We start from the raw sequence: 23,001 nt of genomic DNA on the forward strand, positions 1-23,001 counted from the left end.
AATTAGGAAAATTGCATTGTGATAGTCAGTATCGCATTGCGATAGTCATAATCGCGTTGCGAATCTGGAAATTGATTTGCGATAATGGAGATCGCGTTGCGAATTAGCGATCGCATTGCGATTTTGTTGGTCATTTTGGCAAATCCGAAAAAAGTTGATTAAAATCGTATATTATATGGGATTTTTGGTCACTGAGGTTATTTTCTCTTACAAGAAAGCTCATGTTGGGCGATTTAATCGGTTAATAAAGCTATGTGGAGATAAACTGGGCACACAAGCTACTATGGAGATTTTTGATAACTTGGGAAGAGAGTCTGGTTTGAAAGAGTACAATGCTCTAATAGCAGTTTGCCTGGAGAAGGCTAGGACCAGCAATGATGAAGATGATGCCTTAGAACATATGTCTGAGGCTTTTAGAACTTTTAAGAAAATTAGGGAACAGGGCTTTGAGGTAGAGGAGGGCACCTATGGTCCAATCCTTTGTATTTTATTGACATGGGTATGGTAGAAGAGTTCTATTTTTTGTGTGGACCTATCAAAGAAGGGAATCCAAGTTCTGTTGCAAGGTTAGGCTACTATGAGATGCTGTTGTGGATAAGAGTCAATAATGAAGAAAAGATTCAAGAACTTTGTCTTGCAGCTGATGACAAGGAAGTTGATTTTGCATTAAAAGGTATGGTGCTAGGTTTAGATGTTTGAATCATCTTTTAGTTATTATCTAATCATTTTTATTTGAATATATCAAGTTTATTTTCCAGATAAGTTTTTCCTGCTAATTTTATTTTAGTATGTTTTTCATCTGATGCAATCGAAGAGGCCAGAATTTTACCATTACTGACCTTACAACATTTTTTTATGTCTTGAAGAAAATTATTTGTTAGCACTTTGTGAATGTGGAAGGAAAAAGGACCTCATGCAACTTCTAGAGGTTGTTGATATAACAAGAATTTCATCTATGAACCAAGCTGCATATATATTCGAATCATGGGGGAGGCTATCATTATATTCATTCGTGGAGAAGTTCCTTTTGACACTAAAAAGCAATGGTATGTTATTTGTTCTACTTGTTTTTCTCCTGTTGGGTAGGCTCCTAAATCTTGTCTGGTGATGTAATTGGTGAAAACTGGTAACTGATCTGGTTTTCCTTGCAAAAACAATGTTATGTTCTGTATATTTGAAACCATAATTTTTCACTGATTGCATTTTCATAAGTATGACTTTTAATAATTCAGCAATTTTCTAGAAATTATTTTCTTGGTGAGAGCTTGGTGAATGCATAAGTTCTGTTTCTACTATCATGTATGAAGCATGTTGCATCCCCGCTCCTTTCTACTGTCATGTATTTGCTTATTTTGATTAGGTCTTTTTTACTAGAGTTTTTATTCATTCATCTAATTTCAAGTTTAAATTTGTACTAGTTCTTCTTTATGTTTTGACAGTCCATTTTAATACTTATGTTACATAATAATAAAGATTTTCCTTGTGTTAATTAATACTTATGCAAGTAAACGAGGCATTTGGTTCTGATGAAAAACTATGCTTCTTTTCTTGTATGCATTTTTAAATATGAGAAATCTGATAATGCAGATTACGATTTGGTTGATATCTCATGGCTCGTCTTTAGTTATTTCAGCGGCATTCCTAATTTAGCGGTGAGGAACTTCTCATGAAAGCTGCTGGTAATTTCCTTCAGCTGATTCTATGCAACGCATGCAGTTTTGCTTGTGTGTTAAAATGGAAAGTTTGATTGTGTTTATGGCACCCAGACCACTAATAGCAGTGTTCCAACAGTATTATTGATGTCTTTTGTTGCTAACCAATTTGCTTCCTTGTTGGTTGATGTGGTTTAGGGGGAAAACAACACTAATCAGCTGAATCAAGACTGAAAAAAGGACAGTAGAAAGTTGGAACTCTGGAAAAATGTAGGGTTGTAGAAACCCTCTAGTTTCTCTCTATTTAAACCTCAAAAATAACTTATACTCCTACCCCTAGATTTATATGTCTAATAATTATTAAATAAGATTGAAATAAACAAATAACATAATAGTAAAGCTCCTGCGTAATTGGTGACAATATAATTTCACGAGATTGTCGCCATTTCAAGTAGCCAATTAGTTGGAACAGCCTTGAGATAAACTGGTAAAACTAAAGATAGATCTTGAGCTGTGCAATCAATGGTTTTTCTTTTCAGTATCTAATGTTCATTTCTGGAAGCAATGCCTCCTTTACTTTTAATTGATAAATTTGAGATTTCTGAGGTGGCATGCCAGTTTCTTGTTCATGCTTAAACTATTTATATGCATCCTGATTGTAAGCAATCTTGCTTGTGAATGCTTTTTGCCACTTGCCTGCAAGTTCTTTTAATTATTTGGGAGTTGAAAGGGAAGTAATTAAGTCATTTTCTTGTCTTATAGCTTCTTATTCATTTTATGTCTCTACACTCGTTATCTATTGCAGGTTCATGATTTGTTTCTGAAATTCAAAAGCTTGCACATGAAATTCAAGATAACACCGTCATCTGCATCATATGAGAAGCTCATTACCTTTTGCTGTGAGTTACACAAGGTATGTCAATATTTATTTCAAGTTAAAGGAGCAAAAAGTCCAAATTTTAATTCTTTCTTTAGTAGTGAAAAAATTACAAATAAAATGTGATGGTAAAATTTTGTGGGATTTGTACTAGGGTTTTGTAAGGTCATTGTATCTATACAGGGAAGCTTGAAAGGATGGGATATGTGGTTTCCTATTGTTAGCCAAATGTTTGGCCTGTCAACGTTCATTTATTGTAATGCAGGTGCATTTGGCTCTTGACATAGCTGATGAGATGTGTGAAGTGGGTTTGAGCTTGTCTATAGATACACTACATAGCATATTGTATGCTTGTGAAGAGATTTACGAGTATAATTTGGTAAGATATATGAAACACTATTGTGCTTCGTTATTTTCTTTTCTTTTAGTATCACATACTGTACGTGTTCAAGTATATTTGACTCCAATATAAATTTCAGGGTTCACATTTTGAGGTCATTGGCCAATTCATACAAGTTTTTACTCAGTAAAAAGTATATTAGTTCATTTGTTAGAATTTGATATTGCTTAAGATAAAAGGTTAAGGGCTTTGGTTCTTTCTGAAAAGTTGCCCATGGGTGTCATTGATTCATGCTTCATTTAGATTGTCCTGTTATTTGATTATTTGCTAGTATCACGAACTTGATTTGTTTTGCCTTTTTTTTCATGATAAGGTTCGGCGAATTTATGATCTGATTTGCCACCATAATTTGAAGCCCAACGGTGAGACCTTCAGGAGTATGATAAGTTTGTCTGCGAGAATGAAAGATGTAAGTTGCAATTCAGCTTCTCTTCAGCCCCCACTTTGTCTGCAAATATGTGCTGCTTGATGATGTTTTTTTACTTTTATTTCTACACAGTCCTGTTCCAAGCCAATGTTTTGCAATGTTTGACTGCTGAATTAAGTTGTATGCATTTTTCTACTAAATGCAGTTCAGCGGAGCATATACAATGCTCAATGACATGAAATTCAATGTCACATCCACATGTAGTATTTATAACACAATACTGGCAGGATACTTTCGGGAGGTAGCCTTTTCTGAATCCCAAATTCATTGGCTATTTTTTTTTATAGGAATAGGAGGCCTCATTAAAAACCTCCCTCATAGTTGGCTCTTGTAAAGAGGCAACTAGCGGAAGGAAGAAAAGAGTACCTCAATGACATGAAGAAATTCAATGTCACATCCACATGTAGTATTTATAACACAATACTGGCAGGATACTTTCGAGAGGTAGCCTTTTCTGAATCCCAAATTCATTGGCTATTTTATTTCTTATATTTTCCTTGCTTTCTAGTTTGGGAAACTTTGTATTCCTTATTGCAGTCATAGCTTCTGCCTTGGCCTTTGCATGAGTAGGGCACTGTTTGTATGAAAAATATGCTTAAATGTATACTTTTCTCTAGTATTGTCTACGTATTTAAGAGATGGTCATTTAAAGGATGTGCCATGAAAGAGATGTTTCTGCCCAAGTAGAAGTAAAAGCATGACTTGTTTGACAAAGGAAAAGTCATGAATTCATATTCTTTCTTAAGCTTTCATCTGATTCTGATCTCTAACCTTATCTCTGTCTCTCTTTCACTGCATCTTGTGCTCGACTATATATTTTGTCTAATATTTTCAGGGCAACATTAGTGGTGCATTGATGATACTCAAGGAAATGGGAAGTGAAGATATACAACCAGATTCTCATACTTTTAGCTATCTAATAGGGAATTGCAATCGTGAAGAGGATATTACAAAGATAGTTTTTCTGTAATCTGTTCTTAGTAAATTCGTTTTTGCTGTGCTCTGCAAGTCTGCCATTTTTTCTTTTAATGCAATTGATGGTTTGGCATTGATGAAATTCTTAAAAGACACATCTCTTGTGATTTCACTTGAAGTGATACAGTAATTTGGTGATTGCTTGTAGTACTGCGAAGAAATGAAGCGTACTGGAGTTCCAGTTACAAAGCATATTTTTATGGCACAAATAAATGCATATGCAGCTTGTGGGCAAATTGGGAAGGCAAAACAGGTATGTATGCATTTAGCACTTAGCAGCTATAGAAGTCGGATACTCTCTCATCTGTTAATTAAGCATGTCAAACTAATGAATGTAACTCACGTACATAAAGAAATCCTCTGTGAGTACCTAATTATATGGAACATATTTCAAGTACAATTTATGCATTAAACCCATTTTGACGTCTCTGATGGTCTTGAAGGATCTATTTTATATTTTAGGTAGTCTTGGACAAAATGATACCTGTTTGCAGCATAAATGAAATCAAGAGCAGAGATTCAAAAAACGGTCGTGTAACGGTATAACGGCCGTTATATCCGTTACCGATATCAGCCGAAATCACGGTGTGAAACGGAATCACACCTATAACGCCGCAATTTAACGGGTAACGGTCGATCGCGGTTATAACAGACCATTTTTTCCGTTAATCCTGTTACAACACCAAACATCACCAACAATACAGTTACTTAAAAAAAAACGGTATTTTTCTTTTTTTTACAGGCAATTCAAAGACGGAAAAACCATATTATCTCTTAGCCTTACCAATGGGAATGAAACTTTGTGGGTGGGAATTGCGTATCAAGCTCGTTAGCCCTCTTATTGGAGGAAGAAACATCCATAACTGTAACATGCAGTAACCAAGTAAGATTTTTTGGGTATTTTTTTGTAAGAATCAAGCTAGCAAGCAAAGAAAAGTTAAAAACATGAAAAAATAAAGAAGAAAAGCGAAGAATTTTAACAAAAAAATCTCTATTTTTCACAATATTTACTCTGCGTTTCTGCCTCCCCTCTCACTCACGATATAGAAGAAGAGGAAGAAGAAGGGATTTAATCATTTTTTAGTTATATTTTATGTTTTAAATAATTATTTTTTACTTTTAATGTTTTAGGTTTGGACCAAAACAGGCCCAATAACAAGTTAATTAATTTTTTACTTTTAATGTTATAGGTTTGGACCAAAACAACCTAATAAATTAATTATTTTTTAGATTTGATATTTTTTTACTTATGTTATAGGTTTTTTAAAAATAAATAATGTGTTATTTTTAATTTTATAAGTTTTAAGTTATAATATGTTGATTTTGGTAAGTGAATAATAACGGATAATTTATTTTTGTATATTTTATTTTTTGAGTTTTTCCTATGTTGATAGTCTTATTTATTTTAAATAATAATGTATTCACAATGTTATTATTAATTAATTATCGTATCTTATCATTGAGTTTAATATTTGATTAAACTATATTATATATATGTTATTTTCGTTTAAAAACATTCTAAAAATCATTAAAATGATTCTTTAAAATTATAATTATAATTATTATAGTTTAGGATAAGTTGTGAGAACTTTAAGAAAATTCACGACCGCGACACCCGCAGTGACCGCGATAGCATCCGTTATGTCTGCAACCGTGATAAAAGCGACGTGACCGAAAACGGCCGCGAACGCTATTTAAATCCCTGATTAAGAGTGTGCTCGTGTCAGCTCTTGCATCGAATGGGATGATGCCTGATGCATTAAACCTTTACAAGGAAATCAAGCAAAAGGGGGGACTTTGGAGCCTAAAGTTGCTATCGTTCTCATTGTAAGTTTACGAAAGAACCTTTGTTTTCTTTTTTCCTATAACTACAATAATCTTAATTATCATCTTTACTATCTCTTAGGAGCATTTTACATCCGAGGGAGAGTTGAGTATATTACTTCAAGTATTGGAGGAAATACAGGATCCAGACTATTGGGTTGATGGATGTTGCAGACTAGTCTTACATTGTGTTAGAAATAAGCACTTAAGGTTGGATAACACAATATTTTTCATAATCTGGGGAATTTATCTACTTTACCTAGTTTTCTCATTGATCAAACTCTTTATGTAGTAATCTTTTATCTTCATTTTGTTAATTGATTGTTTGATCTTTAGATCGGCTATTGATTTGCTCAAGCAGCTTAATGATAAGCTTCATACCGATGATTTGGCTATGGAAGCTGTTTTCGACAAGGTTTTTTCCTATTCTCTTTCTTGATTTTTGTATACATCTTGCTTGTAATGCCCTTACCCATCTTAGTATGGTTGAAACTCGAAAAAGAAGCTTGAACTCTTGGTAATTGCACTCAGTCATTAGAAGACAACAAGGGGGGTGGGGGGAAGTGCTTTCCATCTCTAAATGTATTTGAGTTTTTACAAATGCTGGTTGGCAAATATTTTATGCCTTTTGCTTTTCTGCACCTCTCATTAATATGTTTTCTCGTGTGTTTATCTGAATGCATTTACCTTACATGGTTCCATCTCTTGATTGAATAGATATTGTGTGTAATTGCGGAGAACAGCCTAATGATTTAAGGCTTGCCTTGGCTTTGCTTCAAGCCATGAAGGATGAATTTGGCCTTACCCCTTCTCGTAAACGTCTCGACTTTCTCCTTCTTGCGTAAATGAAAAAGATTTACAGAACTCTCTTTTAATTTGGAGTGAATGTCAGGCAGCTGGCCTTCGTTTCAATGTTTTAACATTCTTAAGGTTAGTAATCCTCGCTCAGTCTTCTTTTCTCGACTTTGTTGCTTTGTTTTTAAAGTCTATGTCTAACCATTTCATCAACCAGTCAGTCTCCTTCGATGGATTGAATTGTTGTGTTCTCTTGCAGGATGTATCAAGCCCTTTTGGCTTCAGGAGATCCTAAGTCTTCAAAGAGTTTGCTAACTAAGATTCCGATGGACGACCCGCACGTTCGATGCATTATCAAGGCATGTCGAGAGAGTTATGTTCAGTCATCGAGCATGACAAAGACAGAAGCAGAAGCTGAAGAATAAAACATGAAAATACAATCATCCATGAAATAGTTAACATGAAGGAAAGCTAGAGGAATCTACGTGTCTTGATTAAAATGTGTAAATGACATTGATCAAGGGCATTGCACCCTAACGAAATCCTTAATTAATGTCGTGGACATGTATGATCATTTATGAAAGTTTTAGCAACAAATTGAAGCAGTGAAATTTAACTTGTCAAATTTGAATCCAAACTTGAAAATGATTCGAACAAATAACTCATGTTGACCCTACGGGCTAGCTGAATCATACCCTTAAGGCCAAGCAGACAGATGCAGCATGGTGTCTAAAAGTTCATTTAACGACAAAATATATGAATGTAGAAACTAATCAATGAAGTATCTTTTGCAGCTCCATTCCATGATTGAGTCGTGAATTTAACTGTCGCCAAAGCAGCCCGGTTAGAGTTGTTCACCGCCCTGATTTCCATGATCGATTTCTTTGAAATCACAGTAACGATGTTGCTAGTAGTTCGATATCGGGGGAGTTAACCAAATCCTCCATCTCAACCAAAGGATATATTTCACTGCGTCACGTTCCCATTCATGGCTACAAGATGAAGAATGTTGTGCTGGTTCTCGTCAAATATCTCGATCGTTCCCCGACACAGCTCCGGCAACGCTTTCACAAGGCTCACTTGCCCATTTTCGGATGCCAAGTGCAGGAGTATCATCTTATTGTTATCTTTTATGTAATGCAACCATGGGATCTTCTTTAAATAACTCCATTCGTTGGTAACCCAATGCTACGGCATAACAAAGAGGATCCCTCTCCCTCTCACCTTGCACTCTGAACAGTTCTGGTTTAGACTTCAGTATCAAGCTCATGGTCTCTAAATTTCATTTAATAAAAATATGGTTTGCTTAAATGTTTATAAGAAAAATTGGCATCTTCAAATACAAAATTCCAGATTACACCGATAATCAGCATTCTTTGATGCTTAACTAATCTCAAACTCACACTTGTATTTATAAGTCAGTTGCTATATACAGAAAGAATTGAGTAAGCTATATGATGCCAGCAAAGAATGGGGAGAAAATTGCTCTATTTCACATCTGACCTCGCAGTTGCGCCAGTAAACTCTGCATGCTATCTAGTTTCCATCTCAGTTCTTTAACACTCGTAACATGATTCTCCACTGAAGACTCTGAATTAGATAATTCAGTGACGAGAGCGGCGCACTTGGCCTGTGACTCCAAAACTGTCTCCTCAAGCAAAGCCATAGTTGAGCGCTGATCTTCATTAATCACTTTTGGAGACTGCCCGATGCTTCCAGCACTGCTTCCTCGGTTGAGCTTTTCCGATGCGAAAATCTTGTCAAAACCCTCGATCCCTACAAGTTGTTAAAGCTTCCAACTCATACAAAAGGTCCGGGTAGTATGTTACATTTTAAATGAAAATAAAATAACTTGGCCGAATCAAACTTACCTAGGTTGCTCAGTTTATCAACGGCATTCTTGCCGAGTGAGTTTTCTAGCTTGAGCAGCCGCAATACTCCAGCAGCTAAACGACCCATTGAATCAACTTCACACTTGCATAAGAAAGCAAGGTGCTGAAGTTCATCCTTGGTAACAACGGCCTCAATCTAGGGAGTGAAAGAAACCTCAATAAAGAGATCGACCATTATTAAAAGTAATCAACTTCTTCAAAAGTAAGGTCTAATTACCGGTCGTTTGACAGAAAATTTCATGCTTTCCACCACCCAGTCGACCATTTCACTCTCAACATTATCTTTGGATACCAACATATGAACTTCAAGATTTATCCCTCCTAATATCTCAAAATTTTCATCGAAGCCGTTTGCAGATGATGGACTTTGAAGGACGCTCTTCTGTGCCTGAGGCTTGAATGTCTCCTGTGCCTGAGGCTTGAAGGTCTCCAAGCCTTCCACACCAACCTGCAAGCATCCCCCCCACCCAACTTTTTAGGTACTAATTACTAAAAGCAAGGCAAGAAGCATGAAATTCAAATGAAGCGAGGTCAACTGCTAGGGGGGACAAAGGTGCTTCTGTCTTGGGTTGACACAGAAGTTCAATTGTAGGGCAAGTTCAATGGTTCGACCCTCCAATAACCTCCCAACCATAGGAAAAAAAGCCTACCCTAGACACACCTAAGACAATATACATGCTTCTAACACTCAAAACAAAATGCAGAGATAACAGAAACAGTTCAGTTTTGCTCGTGTATAATTACCATGAAAAGGACAAGGGCAAGAGAAGTAAAAATATTCTTACCATGACCAACTCAACAGGATATCTCCGTATTCCATTTGAAATCCCTTTTCCGTTTGGCACATCCTTCGGACTACCTTTTGCTTTAACTTGCAAACTTCGGAAAGTCATGTGCCAACACCTCTGCTCTCTGCCCAAGGCTTCCTCTTTCTCAAACCACCACCTTTTAGCCGTCTCTTGCACACCTTCAAGAGCAAATAACCAATCTCGTAACTCAATGGATACATCCACATCATCTGGCATTCCCAGGTGCAAAAAAATATCATCTTTCACCCCTCCTAAGGTTCCACCTGGATAAAATTTAAGGCATTTGTGGTTAAACTACGAGTACAATACCAAATAAAAACTTTACAGACAGTTGTAAAAGAGTAACTAACTAAACAAAAAATCACAATAGATTATGTCCCCTACCATCCACAAGACCATTATCAACGTAAGCTGAAGGTTTTAAAAGTTTCGACAGCGGCCCAGATGATAAATTCTCTATTCCCTTAGAAAGCTCCATGCTGGGACCACCATCAGGCCCAATAATTCCAAATCGATGTAGCAGAGCTTCAGTATAATTCATTCCTCCACCTAAGCGCACACCTGATATGCAAGCTGACACACTTAAACTATGACACTCTTTGTCCCTCTCATCAAAAGGAATGACATGCACAATGCTTATGTCCAGAAATGGAATTACTGAAGCTTTTCCACTTGATAGGCGCTTCTGCTTGTTGTGTACCCAAAATACAGCTCTTAATGGAGAAAATCCGTTCCCAGTTACCAGAGAACCGTTTTCAACTGCATCTAACAGTGTTCCATTCTTGTGTACAATGTTCCCCTCTGTCTCTACACAGTCCACCTGAACATTCTCCCAACGCAAAGTAGATGAAACAGCCATAGCACCACCAAGAGTTCTGTGAGAGACCTTAAGGAACAGATCATTTCCAATAAACTGAACTAAAGGCGTCCCTTGGATATCCAACGAGTATGATTCGAGAAATTTAAGCTTAAGGACATTTACTGCTAAACTGACGGCAGTATCACTAGGAACTTTTTCCATCAGTCTTCCGCCCAAAATATCATCCTTGTTTCTCTGTGGTCTTTTATTCTTTCCAACCACTGCAATCTTTTCACTAACTCTACCAATATACCCATAGAGATCCAAAACGAAAAACAACTGTTCAACTGATGTATTGGACATATATTGTTCACAAGCAACCCCTATTCTGACAACACCACCTGGTGGAGGCACAACTGTTAATGGGTTCCCATCAGCAGATGCCATAGCCAACTCAACAGAAGCTTCTTTTAGCTCAACGCATCTCCACAAGCCTGAAGACCCGCCAAGAGAACTTTGAACTCCACTTAAGCTAGCAGTTGTTTCCAAAGACAAACTGAGTTGTGATGCTCCAGCAGTCCATTTCTTTAGGCTTGCATCAATAGGTTGACCATCCCATAGAGAGAAACAAGCAGGATCCTTCTCCAGATTCAGGAACTTGAGTTTTAGTAATGGTGACTCCGAGAAAAACAACTTTTCGAAATGAAGCCTAGCTCCAGCAAACAACTTTTGCATGATATGGTTCTCTCCACCAGGATTATCCAATTTGCTTATGTCCAGAGGAACACTAATATCTAACTCCTTGAGAGTGAACAAAAGGGAATTCACTGAAGAATCTGGTAAAATAGAACCGGGATTGACAACTATTCCATCAGCTAAGAAGGAAGATATCCTCAAACAAGATTCTTCCTGAAGATGTATCTGAGTAATGAGCAGTAAAAAGAAAATAAGTAGGGAAAGTTGATATAATAGGATGAAAGTAATTGAGTACCAAACTTATAAAATCATACCATAAGAGGTTGGCAATCAATTACAGTTTGAGAAGCAAAAGAAGGAGGAAGTGGAGAGGGCTTGACTTGGAGAGAGTGGAGAGATATTAAAGGAACGCCCACAGTTAACTGCCATTGCTGCTCGGCCAGAGGATATATCGGAGGGCAAAAATCCTTACCTGATAAATCAGTATAGAAAATAGACACATAAATTTTAGTAATCTACTCTGTAAACTTATTGTATTTACATTCACATGAGGAAAATTTCCATGTAGAACAAAATAATAACTAACTGATACCAAAGTTGGGAACACGAAGACAAGAATCAGTAACAGCCTCCATAGATGGTTGCACTAAAGTACAGGGAGGACGTGAAAAGGTATCCCTGCATCATATCACTGACATGTTAAATTCAGTAAAAACAGTAATACCTGAAAAATGAAGAACAAGCAAGAAAAAGATAACTGAATGATTCAGATATACATTCATGTCAGTATCATTTGTCAGTATCATTTCCCAAATTCAAAGTTTAAACTAAGCCAAGAAGAAAAATAGTACGGAAATTTCTTCAGAAGGAAAAAAAAAGGAACAAAAGAAATCAAACTTTTGACTATAAGTGCCACAAAGATTATTAAATGGAATTTCTAGCTAAAATTTCCAACTTTTCAGAAGCTATATCTGTTGATCAAAACAGTAAAGCTAATTTTTTTAAAAATTAACAATAATCAAGTTATCAGGTGATTATACCCAAGTAAAAAGGAAATCCAAAAAGATGCTAAAACCTCCAAATACAGAACCAATAATAGGAGAACAAAGCTAGTCTGAAACCACCACAGCCAACTCATTGGAGAAGGGAAGCATAACAAAATTTACCTTAAAAACAATCCGCTGACCAAAACCTTTGACAAAAAGCGAGAAGTTTCTCCATCAGAGACACTAGCCTGCAGGAACAGAACATTCTAACATAAGATTCCATAACATAAGATTGTCTAAATCCCACCATAACATGACTCCATAACAACAATCTTGGAAGTGCATGGAAGAAAATATTATGATGTTCATACATTTCCAAATAAAATAAAGAACTTTGGAGAGAAGATAATACAAAGTAAAAGATATGTTAAGCTTATAGCTAGGATTACTAAATAGCAATTAGAAGTAACTAATACAGAGATTGGATCAAAAGATCTAGGATTGTTTTTAAATCAATTAAGAAAGAAGCATTCAATCACCATGAAAATATTACCTCAAAACAAGACAATAGTGTATCATTTATATTTCAAATTTGTATATAAAAAGACAGTGTGGTGCCTTCCTAATTAGGGCTTTGTAAAATACATTAATTTTACATTTTCTCGAAGTCATAAAATCTGATATTTAACCATACATGAACTTTCTAGCAGAAATTTAAAATAAGATATGTAAAACCAGAATTTAATCAGTAAAATAAGTTGATATTATGTTAAAAGATCCAAGTTTCATAGAAAAGTACCCGAGAAAAGAGGAGTGACTGCATCAGAAGTTCAAGTTGGAACTCTGCAAGTAAATTCAAACAGTTGAGAAAAGTTATAATAAATAAGTATGACTGGATTGAGGATAGAAGAGGGTAGGTGTAAAAGAGTAAACTGTTTGCTCTACCTTGTTCACAATTAACTAATGAACAATATTCCTCCCAACTCCCAACAAGAAGATAATGTGGTTCACTCTACAACCTGACTCCTCACATTTTTACCCATTTACTCATTTTCGTTTTAGCTTCAACTTCCATTTAGGTCTAAAGACTGGTATACGTTACACTAAATGAATACACAACTGGTTATTCAAATATGGCTTTATACATGTGTGTAAAGCAAAACAAGCAAAAGGAAAACAAACCGTTGTCCTTGATACAAAGAAATATGTGGTCCACAACAATGGAAACTAGAGACCGCCCAGCTGATTCAACAGATCGCTGCCAGGTCAGAAAGGAAAAAGTAAATAAAAGTTGCCCATAACAAATTAACATGAAGATAAAGAAATATGAAGTGAATGATAGTAGGTAAAACCTGCTGAGCTTTTAGATCCACGTCTCCTCTATTTAGACATACATACAATCCAGTCAAGAAGCGGAGAAGAGCTCGGAGCCCTGCTCACATGGTTGTCCCACAATTTCATGCTTTGTCAGTACCATATATTTAATTCAAATGGTGAAACAAGCAGTTGGAAAACTGGCTACCTTATTACCTGGTTCACTTAATGCAGGACAAACCGCCTCTGTAACATGTAACTGAACCTCAAGCCCTAGTGGAACGTTTAATTCTGTCCTCTGAACAGTGATCTAAAGGGAGAAAAAAAGTAAAGAGTTTTAAACACGTCCTGAAAACCAGAAAACACTTTTCACCACCACAAAACAGTTTAAAATAACATAAAATTCATGAAAATTAATTGAAAATGCATGATTTGATTACATAACCCTCTCCAGATATGCCTTCGAGAAAGCGTTCACCACCAAAGAAAACACGCTTTGCACCATCATCATCTCTTTCAGTTGACCCCACTTGAGAACGTGCTAAATTATCATCGCTGAACATATCAGGATGAGGCAGGAGATCAACAGATAGAGATTCCCATTCTAGTTTCTGGAAGAAAAGAATTTAGCATCATTAGACACTGTAATGAGAAAAACAACTTAAATATACTCCTGAAGACAAAAAACAAAGGCACAAAATATATAGATCAAAAGGATAAAACATTTAACATATCGCATTACAGTAAGGAATGTTCATCCCATTATGCACACATATACATGGAGGAAGATAAGGAATCAATACTCTATAAGTTACCTTGAAAACATATATGAAATTTTTGTTTGTAGAGAAATCTCGTGCTTCCTTAAGATTTACAACCTGAAAAATAGAAAATTGTTTAAATATGCATATATACATTAAAGAACATTTAAAAAAGATTATGACACAATAATAAGCAACAAATTACCTGCCAATTCTCATTAGTAGAATATAGTAAAATGTTGCGCATCGTGATAGATGCCATGGGCGGTGCCCTGAAAAAATTCAAAACATGAGTAAGAAATTCAACAAGGTAAGAGATCCATACAAGTTAGATTGACAGTCAAAGAAATTTGTTATCAGAATAAATTAACCTCTTGAAGCGCACAACAAGAGAAAAAGGGTTAAGATATTTTAGTAATTTATATATAGAGAGTGTAAATATTGAAATCCAACAAGAAGTTCACCGATAAAGAGCAAAATGAAGAACTGGTTTCCCTCAAAATACATGCAAAATAGACAATATATCATGCAAAGATGTAAAATGTTCATAAATTTTGCTCTTGTACCAAAGATGAGGTCACTTGTAATGAAAGTGCACTGAAATCTTGCAATAATCTGATATTTAGACATTGACCGAATGTCGGGCAACAATTTCCGAAAAAAATAAAGGCAACACAAGAACTAAATGCACTTTGATTAGAAGTCTCTGGTTTCAGAAATAAATCTTGTAACAAATGCAAGGGATTCTTTTACTATTAAATAGATTATATACGGTTAAGAGAAATAAATATAACAGGCCTTCAAAGAAAAGGGGCACTCTTATTATAAGATAATTTCTTCTTTTAGTGGGCATTGTTTTGCAAATTCTTTGTAGGTTATGTTAATTTCTATTAATAACCACTGGTACAAATGAAAGTCACAAAAGAAGACAAGTCTAGCTTAGAGAAGAAGGGTCTTGCAACAACCAAGTGCAAATAAATAGACTGTATGCATAGGTCACTGGTCATGTAAGTGATCAGACAGTTTCTGCTCAAGTACTAGCATAAAAAAACAAAAACAAAGGATCTTACCAAGCTGCCCCCCCTTTACAATGGGTGCCGCCACGAGTTTCAAGTAGAAGATTGACTGTCTGAACCTGTAGGGTCATTCCATCTGCAATCTACAAATAATAAAAGGACAAAACATGAAGTATATATTTTGTATCTAAAACTTTTTCCATGTTGCTTAGACATGCATAAAATAGTAATTCAACCAATTGAAGAATTTTGTAGATTTACTTACGGGAATTCAGATTTCTCTTATTTGATGTGATAACTCCGTAAAAAGGTCATATTTGGGACCTTTTCACTTAAGTTATTGACTGTCTAAGAGCCCATTTAGGACCATATAGATGCATTTAGGAGTATATAGTTGCATGTGGTGGAATACTGTTTGCCGCGGCATTTTATTCTGTAATCAGTGTTGTTTTATGGGGAAGATGTTTGTTTGGTGATGTGCAGGATTTGAGAGCAAGGAAAAGCAAAAGGGAAATGTCGTGACATAAGGAGACTGCTGAACAGAATGCAAATGCCGAACCAGTTGACATTTCGAGAGCGAACAAAACGAAAGAAGATATTTATGGAGTCAGTTGTCCCTATTTTCATGTGATCTCTGGCCATAAGAAAGAAACTTGCCTGGAGGGGATCAACGCTGCTACAGCCGATCTTGCTGGACCACGTCGCCCTGCTATTGATCCTGTCTGTCCTTTACCTGCTGCAGCATGATCCTATCGAGTACTCAACCAGCCACCCAGGCTGGATCAATGTCAGTTGCCCAGGGGGACCACTGCCAGCTATGCCTGATCCTCACGTGAATTAAGCATGATTTGGGGTATTCTAGGAATTTTAACACAAATTCCTAGGGTTTTTCTCCCCCTATAAATAGAGGATGAAGCCACAATGGAAAGGGGACTTTAGACAAGCCGCCAAGAGCCTAAAATTCGGAGAAAATGTTCTCCACTAATCCGATTTTTCCGTGCATTCCTCCATTGACAAGCTAGAGGGAGTGGCGTTCTAGGCGTCCGAGAGGAGCTAGTTCGCTGGGACAGTTCGTGGTGGTCGAGGGAAGCTCTGGCAGTGCACGTCAAAGGCTTTTCCTCTTTCCTTTTGCTCTTTGTTTTCATATTTTATCATTTGGTTTGTAAGGAACGGATTAATTTGCTTTGTGCTTTCTTATTTCGAACCTCACCATGGACTAATCCTATTTGGTGAGAGTTATTTTGGATATTTAAGATTTGCTTTAATGAATGGTTGTTTTTGTATGTTATTATCTGTTTTGTTTATGGATCTTAGTGCCTTAAGGTTGTAGGAGCTATGAGAGTAGCCATTCCTTAGGAGATTACTTAGTGTTCGAGAGAATGTCTAAGTAGCACATCCTTAGCGTTCAAGAGAAACTAGGGAGGAACCACATAAGCAAGGGGTTCTAGATAGTAACTAGGCTTAATCTACCTTAGAGATAAGGTTAGGATTTCATTCGACTAAAAGGAGTTATGCATGAACGATAGGTTATATGTTAATGTTGCCGCAAAAAGGTATTGCCGAGACATATCATGTTATTTGGACCAATAGGATCACTGCAGGGGCTTACGCCAACCGGTTTTGCCAAGGCATCTTCAATCTGTCGAGTCACTTACTAGAGATAGCATAAGGCACCCTAGTAGACTCTGTCAGGCAGATAAGACATAGAAGTAAGACCATTCGGAGAGGTAGACTTAAATTTTCCTAAATGACTCGTGTCATTCATTCCTATAGTAGCTTGTCGTGTGAGGAAGTCTAAATTCCTGATAATCAAATCCTACATTTACATTTTAGTTTGCCTTTACATTTTCATTTGTTTGCATCGAAAACAATATAATTTGCCACGACATCTGCATTTGCTACCATCTTACCATTATTCCATTTCCACAACATCCATTTCATTTTGCCACAGCATTATCATTTGCACATACCATCACTAATTTTACTTAGGTGACAAAGTAAAGTGCTTTGACCGAACTTATCAATTTCCTCCAATCCATGTGGAGACGATACTCACTCATCACTGTATTACTTGTTTGATTGTGTATACTTGCACATATATCCGCACCCATATTTAGTACTCACAACAAGTCGGACATGATGTAAGCTCAAGGTTTAATTATAGTTCAAAATTATAATATAGGGAAACAGCAACTTGGAGAGGAAGTAGGCACTACGAAGGTGCTAACCTTGCAACATTTAAATCCATTAATGGTTTGACATTCCAAACCAAACAGTAATCTACAACTATACCAAAGAAAGTATCTCACCTTGTCAGCAAACCCATAACCACTACCCTTCCCTGAGCTGGTGGATGATTGCATGCTGCAAGCACAAAAGCAGATACAAGTTGCTTTTAAGAACAGCACAACATGCCAAACTACAAAGTTACGAATGGGATCTTAGTTATGAAAAATAATATTAAAGGTAATCTACATTACCTGCTTGAGCTTCTAGGAGAACCAGCGTCAGAATTTTCCTCCAGAACCAAATCAAGCCTATCAATTTGCACAACAATTGGCTCGACTTGTACATTACTGACATAGGGGAGCTACCAAAAAATAATTTAGAGAAAAATTATATAAGTAGGGGAACTACCAAAAAGGTAATTTAGAGAAAAAGTATAAGCTCAAGAAAAATGGGATCATAACCAGCTAAAAGTCAAAACAAATGAAAAGAAAAAAAAAGTGGAGGACAATGTCAACCTTGTTTCAAGTATTTCAAGATCAAAATATATCCCCGATATAGTTCGAGTTGAGCATGCATATATGAATTTTCCATTTAAGAGTAGAGAAAATTATATGTATAACAGCAAATGCAAAACTAAGCACCAGTTAAATCAAATACATCGTAACAAAAAGATAGCAAAAATGAAAATAATTCTTCACAATTTATAGTAGTTACAAGCAAAAAATATATATAAATTCCAACTTAAAGTTAGAAATTAACCTAAAAATCATCAAGTTTCCGATCAAAAATCCAAAAAAGAAAAAAAAAAGTAGAAACTCACGATTATTTCCAATTTCCCAACTTTTGCTGTCGTCACATTCAAAGCAGGAGGCAATCCCATACTCGCATGCAACGCATCGCCACTTATATCTATCAAATCCAAAAATAATTAATCAAGAAATGAAATGAAATGGAAGCCAAATTTTAGATCCAAAACTTAAAAAGACATACCTAAATTGGAAAGTTGTACCGTACGGCCCTGTAATTTGAACTGGTCTCGGGAGAAAGACTTAAGCCAGTACTTCAGAGTGTACTCCAATGCTCGAGCTAAAATCGACTCCATTTTGAGATTGAACGGGCAAAAAAATTAGAAAACAGAAAATTCTTCTCAAACTTTGTAGATAGCTAAATCTAGACTGAAAAATTCATGACAAATTGACGAGAATTCGAAATTTGTGTGAGAAAACCCCTAACTTATTAATGGAGGCAGTAGTCTCTTCTCTCTGTTTTTTTTTTTTTTTTTTTGGTTTAATTGATTTATTTTGTTATCAGGTGGGGGAATCTTAGCAAGGGGAAAGCAGGGAAGTGGCACGTGCGAGTCCATGGATGGCACATGCGAAAGATGAGCTACTGAAAGGTGCATTGGATCTCGGAATGTGTCAGGAGTTGATTTGTCGGTTCGTCTTAAGCAAGGGAAGTATCGACTTGTTCAAAACATTAAATTGTAAAATAAAAGTAAATTCATATAAATATTTTTTTCAATTATTAATTTAAAAATTAAGTTAATTAGAATTTATTAAGATCTTAATGATTAAAAGAGTATTTTTCTTTCTGAAAATTTTAAATTCAAGTAATCGTATATTCTAAATAGTTGTCTAATGAATAAAATAAATAAAATTAAACAATAAATTAATGTCTTGACCCTGTAGCAAACGGTAGGGTGGTAATCATTGCTTGATTTTTGTATTTGCCGTCACTTTTGGACAATAATAACCTAAGGCGCAAGACATGGTTTTGTCAAAGGATAAATGTGAAAATGAAATTGATTTTGAGACTTGGTTTAGATTTTAGAACATACAACATCTCATACAAAACATACCGGCATGTTTTAGAATGTCACAATTATTTTCTTCTTGTCCCCACACCTAACTTTTTTATTATTAATAGAACTATTAGATTTAAACATTGTGCTTGATTAAAAAAATAATTATAAGTTAGTTTAATGAGATAATATGTTAAAATCTTTAAGAAAATTAAAGATTCGAATCTTAATATTTTGAATGAAAAAAAAATATATTAGGAGAATCGCTCTGTAATGAATCATATATACAATTAACACGCTTTTCATTCGAGCCTCGAGGCTACATTTTATATTCAAATAGGTATTTGAAAGAATTAAAGTTAAATTATATCACTGCATTAACTCATAACTTTGTATATCTAAGGGTCTTAAACTTCCGTGTTTGCTCTTGTACAATGAACGTCGTCCTCGAACTCTTCTGTGTCTTTTACTTATGATTTACTTAATTCTATTTTTATTTATGTATTATATGATATTATCTTCGGTTAATAAAATTACATATTCCATAAAAAGAAGTCTTAAACTATAATTTTCCTCATTTTAGGGGGCCAAGGCATCTATATAACTACAAAGCATAATTAATCATCATAAAACATATATAGAGCCTGAAAATAGTTCTTAATATAATCATATGTATTGTGATTTAAATTGAACTAAATCAGAATAAAAATTATAAATTTGTGCTTAAAACATTTATATTTGGGAAACTTGTTTTTGTTATTGCTGTTTTGTAGCACGAACTTGGAAGAATGACCAAATTCATGCTTTTACCATGTGAGATTCAAACCTTGCACTCTCCAATTGTCATTAACAACCAAGTATTAATTAAGTGGATAAGAACCGAAGTATCATAAACTAAATAAGCTGATTCACATATGCGAAGCAAAATCCATGTATAGCCTTACCCTCCAACTTGACCATCAACAAACCATGGCCTCCAATATGTATGTTCTCAGTTCACTGTCAAAAATATTTTTGGATCCGCCACTGATCGACAATAGAGAGATTCTGGTTACAAAGCTCTAACAAAATCTTAACTAAAACAATTAATTTTAGCGGGGAACACACACGGGGATTAATAAATCTGCAGAAAATAATGCAGCACATGTTGTCAAAATTCTGAATTTTATAAGTGAAGAGTATTCTTCACCATGAACCAACGGAAGTTAGTTCATTGTCTGAATCAACTTCTTTTCCATTCTTGATAGCAGCAACGACATCGAATTACGATATCTCGTTGCCAATCTATTAAGTGCAGTGGTAGGCCTTATTAGAAGGAGAATTGAAGGGTTCTTCAGTATTTTGCTGGTGCCAATGCAATCCTTTGTTTTCCACATACTGTGAAATAAAATACTACTCTTTTCCATAGGCAATGTTTTGATGGATGGTTCCTACAAGCATGGGTTGGCTGCTGACTGATAAGTTCAATATGTGATCTCAACATCCACCTAAGAAGCACCGGTACAGAGGAACCCTCTTGTATTACCCGATCGATCTTGCATTCCATGTCGACCTTATAATTGCTTAATTACAAATGAAACTATGACAAAAAATCTACTCAAACTAGATTTTTTATTATTTAATCAATATAGAATATTAGAAGTATAATCCATGTATTTAACAAAATTCAGAACACCAAAACTTAACAGGATGTACATACCCTAACCCCTCCTATACCGTCAACAAAGCAAATGCAAACTCAGGAAAAACATAAAGTATATTTCAGAAGCTGGATTACAGATGTATGAAGCTCGGATGTCACTGTAGGCAAAACCGGAGGTTTTACTCTTCATTAGGAATTAACCGCTGTATTGGAAAGTCCAGAGATTGCATTTTTTTTAAAGGTATTTGTCTGTCTTGTTCGTTTTCTTTCCAGATATACTTTCAACCAATGATTATGAATAGCATCAAAATGGCTGAAGAAAATGCTTTTGGCAGGTAAATAGAAATCGGAAGGTTCCCAACCCTTATTGAAGCACAGTCGAAAAACATCCATCAATGCCTGTGTACTGATTCCCAGGATGTCTGTCAATTCTTTGTTCCTTGTACATCAGACAAGTCCAGTTATTTGATCTTTTTGGTTCATAGTATCATTTTGAAAGAATGCATTTTACATCTAAGTGAAGTAGTTTAGTCTATTGTTTAATGTGTATCATGCTTTAGGTTTTGGACTTTTTTACAACCGTTCAATTAGCTCATGTTCGACATTTATGTGTAACTCATTAACTCTTATCCTCCTGTTACAGGATTCCAACTGTATATAGCAATAGCAATGGATGCCTTCCGCACCAGAGGTCCGGATTGCCTGAACATGGCCGGATTTCATGTAGAACTAGCTCTGGATTTCTTGACACCATGACTGAAAACAGTGCTGCACTTGCTGAACTTCACACCGGCATCAAAGAAACTAGTTCAAATGGTCCTAATATGCCTCTATAGGAACCAAGGGCGTTTGTAAACAAGAGTTGTATTTGTATGAAAGAATGTGATCATAGCAACATGATATGTACAAGTTTCTTTCACTTTTTTACCCTATTCTTTTACATCCGTAAATAGTAGTTCCAGGAGTAAGAATTCTTGATTCAGTAACTTGATTTTACCTTTTAATTTAGCAAAAGAAGTGTCTTCTAAGCATGTTCAGGCCCAATGACTGCAGAAACGAGAAACTAGGTGCTTCTGAATGTGGTATATTGTTTTTTTAAAAAGAAAAACTTTTTTTTTTGCTTTTACTGATTCCCTAGATGTTGAAAAACCAGACAGAAACTTGAAATTTCTATTTTGACAAAGGTACCGAACTTCCATGTTCCAAAGTTCCAACTCAACTTGTCTGGTTTTAAACATGGTAATGATTCCTAGTACTGCATAAGCACTGCAATATGATATCTTGACACACAAGTAATAATGTTTATATATTTTAACATGTTCTTGTATTAAATCAAATTGTCATGATTTCTTATAATTGTTTTGCAAGGTAAGTAGGTGTTCTTTGACCAGGTGATGTAAATCTATAGCTTTCTTTTATATATATATATATTTATATATAAGGTGATGTTATAGCTTTCACCTTTATAAAAAAATTTGTTGTTAATCATAATTTTCATACAAGGAAACGGCATCTTTCAAATCATTTCCATGTAGATTTAATATAAACTATTAATAAAAGTATAATTGAAATGAGATTAAGTTAATACCATAGTCCATAGCTATGAAAATGGTGTATGCAGTACAAAAGAATGGAGTAGATGTCGCTGAGTTTTCATTCCAACAACCAAAGTCTCTTTGATTCAAACCCCCAGGTGCAAGAGACTATCATTTTCCCATTCCGAAATTCTGTATTGTCAAACTCCATTTTTTAGGGATAAAGCAACTTTTAGTCCCTGAACTTTTTAATTTTTCAACTTGGTAAATGACTTTTTTATTCACATTAGGTTCATCTTGATGACGTGGCACCATATGAGTGTGTTATATCATCAAGGGGACTAAAATGGGAAAAGTTATTCAGGAACTGATGTTCCAAAAAAATCAATTGACCAAATTTAAGGACTAAAGTTGGTCTATCTTTTTTATTAATTTGATTTATTTATGAACGTGATGACACAAACTTCATGTGGAGGCAAAGCTATTGTTTTGTAATTTTTTTTATGAAGTTTCTGTTTCTGATGATCTCTCAACTTACCTACTTGAAAACCAAGCCAAACCTCAACAAGAA

At 35.4% G+C, this 23,001-nt stretch overlaps 2 protein-coding genes and 1 long non-coding RNA gene across 3 annotated transcripts; 1 reads left to right on the forward strand and 2 right to left on the reverse strand.

The window, feature by feature from the left end:
- The first annotated feature begins 217 nt into the window (after positions 1 to 217).
- LOC120127944 (pentatricopeptide repeat-containing protein At4g04790, mitochondrial-like) lies at positions 218 to 7,375 on the forward strand. Its single transcript, XM_039145749.1, is given in 20 exon segments — positions 218 to 479; positions 482 to 673; positions 867 to 1,106; positions 1,588 to 1,652; positions 2,458 to 2,565; positions 2,795 to 2,908; positions 3,243 to 3,338; positions 3,502 to 3,531; positions 3,732 to 3,800; positions 4,192 to 4,309; positions 4,478 to 4,584; positions 4,794 to 4,871; positions 5,995 to 6,121; positions 6,124 to 6,158; positions 6,238 to 6,365; positions 6,492 to 6,570; positions 6,687 to 6,765; positions 6,873 to 6,989; positions 6,992 to 7,085; positions 7,210 to 7,375. Coding segments are annotated over 20 exon segments (2,238 nt in total). The 5' UTR covers positions 218 to 283.
- Positions 7,376 to 8,261: 886 nt separating this feature from the next.
- LOC120127816 lies at positions 8,262 to 18,698 on the reverse strand. The gene is made up of 20 exons (XM_039145633.1): positions 18,443 to 18,698; positions 18,273 to 18,361; positions 17,704 to 17,813; positions 17,533 to 17,587; positions 15,278 to 15,366; positions 14,413 to 14,479; positions 14,262 to 14,324; positions 13,887 to 14,057; positions 13,663 to 13,756; positions 13,485 to 13,564; positions 13,315 to 13,390; positions 12,932 to 12,975; positions 12,313 to 12,380; positions 11,739 to 11,824; positions 11,461 to 11,618; positions 10,036 to 11,371; positions 9,628 to 9,914; positions 9,060 to 9,290; positions 8,822 to 8,978; positions 8,262 to 8,726 (listed from the first exon to the last, which is right to left on the reverse strand). The coding sequence occupies exons 1-20, from the start codon at positions 18,552 to 18,554 to the stop codon at positions 8,443 to 8,445; spliced, it is 3,657 nt and encodes a 1,218-aa protein (XP_039001564.1). The 5' UTR covers positions 18,555 to 18,698; the 3' UTR covers positions 8,262 to 8,442.
- On the reverse strand, positions 15,425 to 17,523 carry LOC120127817. The gene is made up of 2 exons (XR_005516568.1): positions 17,360 to 17,523; positions 15,425 to 15,502 (listed from the first exon to the last, which is right to left on the reverse strand). It is a non-coding gene; the product is annotated as an uncharacterized LOC120127817 (long non-coding RNA).
- Positions 18,699 to 23,001: the final 4,303 nt, after the last annotated feature.

The sequence above is a fragment of the Hibiscus syriacus genome, unplaced genomic scaffold, assembly GCF_006381635.1.
Source record: "Hibiscus syriacus cultivar Baekdansim isolate YM2019G1 unplaced genomic scaffold, ASM638163v2 tig00110472_pilon, whole genome shotgun sequence".
Classification (NCBI taxonomy): Eukaryota; Viridiplantae; Streptophyta; class Magnoliopsida; order Malvales; family Malvaceae; genus Hibiscus; species Hibiscus syriacus.

Bases quoted from the DNA above. Each gene is read 5' to 3' on its own strand.
- LOC120127816 (XM_039145633.1), bottom strand. From the start codon at position 18,554: ATGGAGTCGATTTTAGCTCGAGCATTGGAGTACACTCTGAAGTACTGG. The intron at 13,757-13,886 runs GTAATCAAATCA...TTCTCCCTTTAG, and splicing joins GCATATCTGGAGAGGGTTAT to ATCACTGTTCAGAGGACAGA. The intron at 9,915-10,035 runs GTAGGGGACATA...AATTTTATCCAG, and splicing joins TGATAATGGTCTTGTGGATG to GTGGAACCTTAGGAGGGGTG.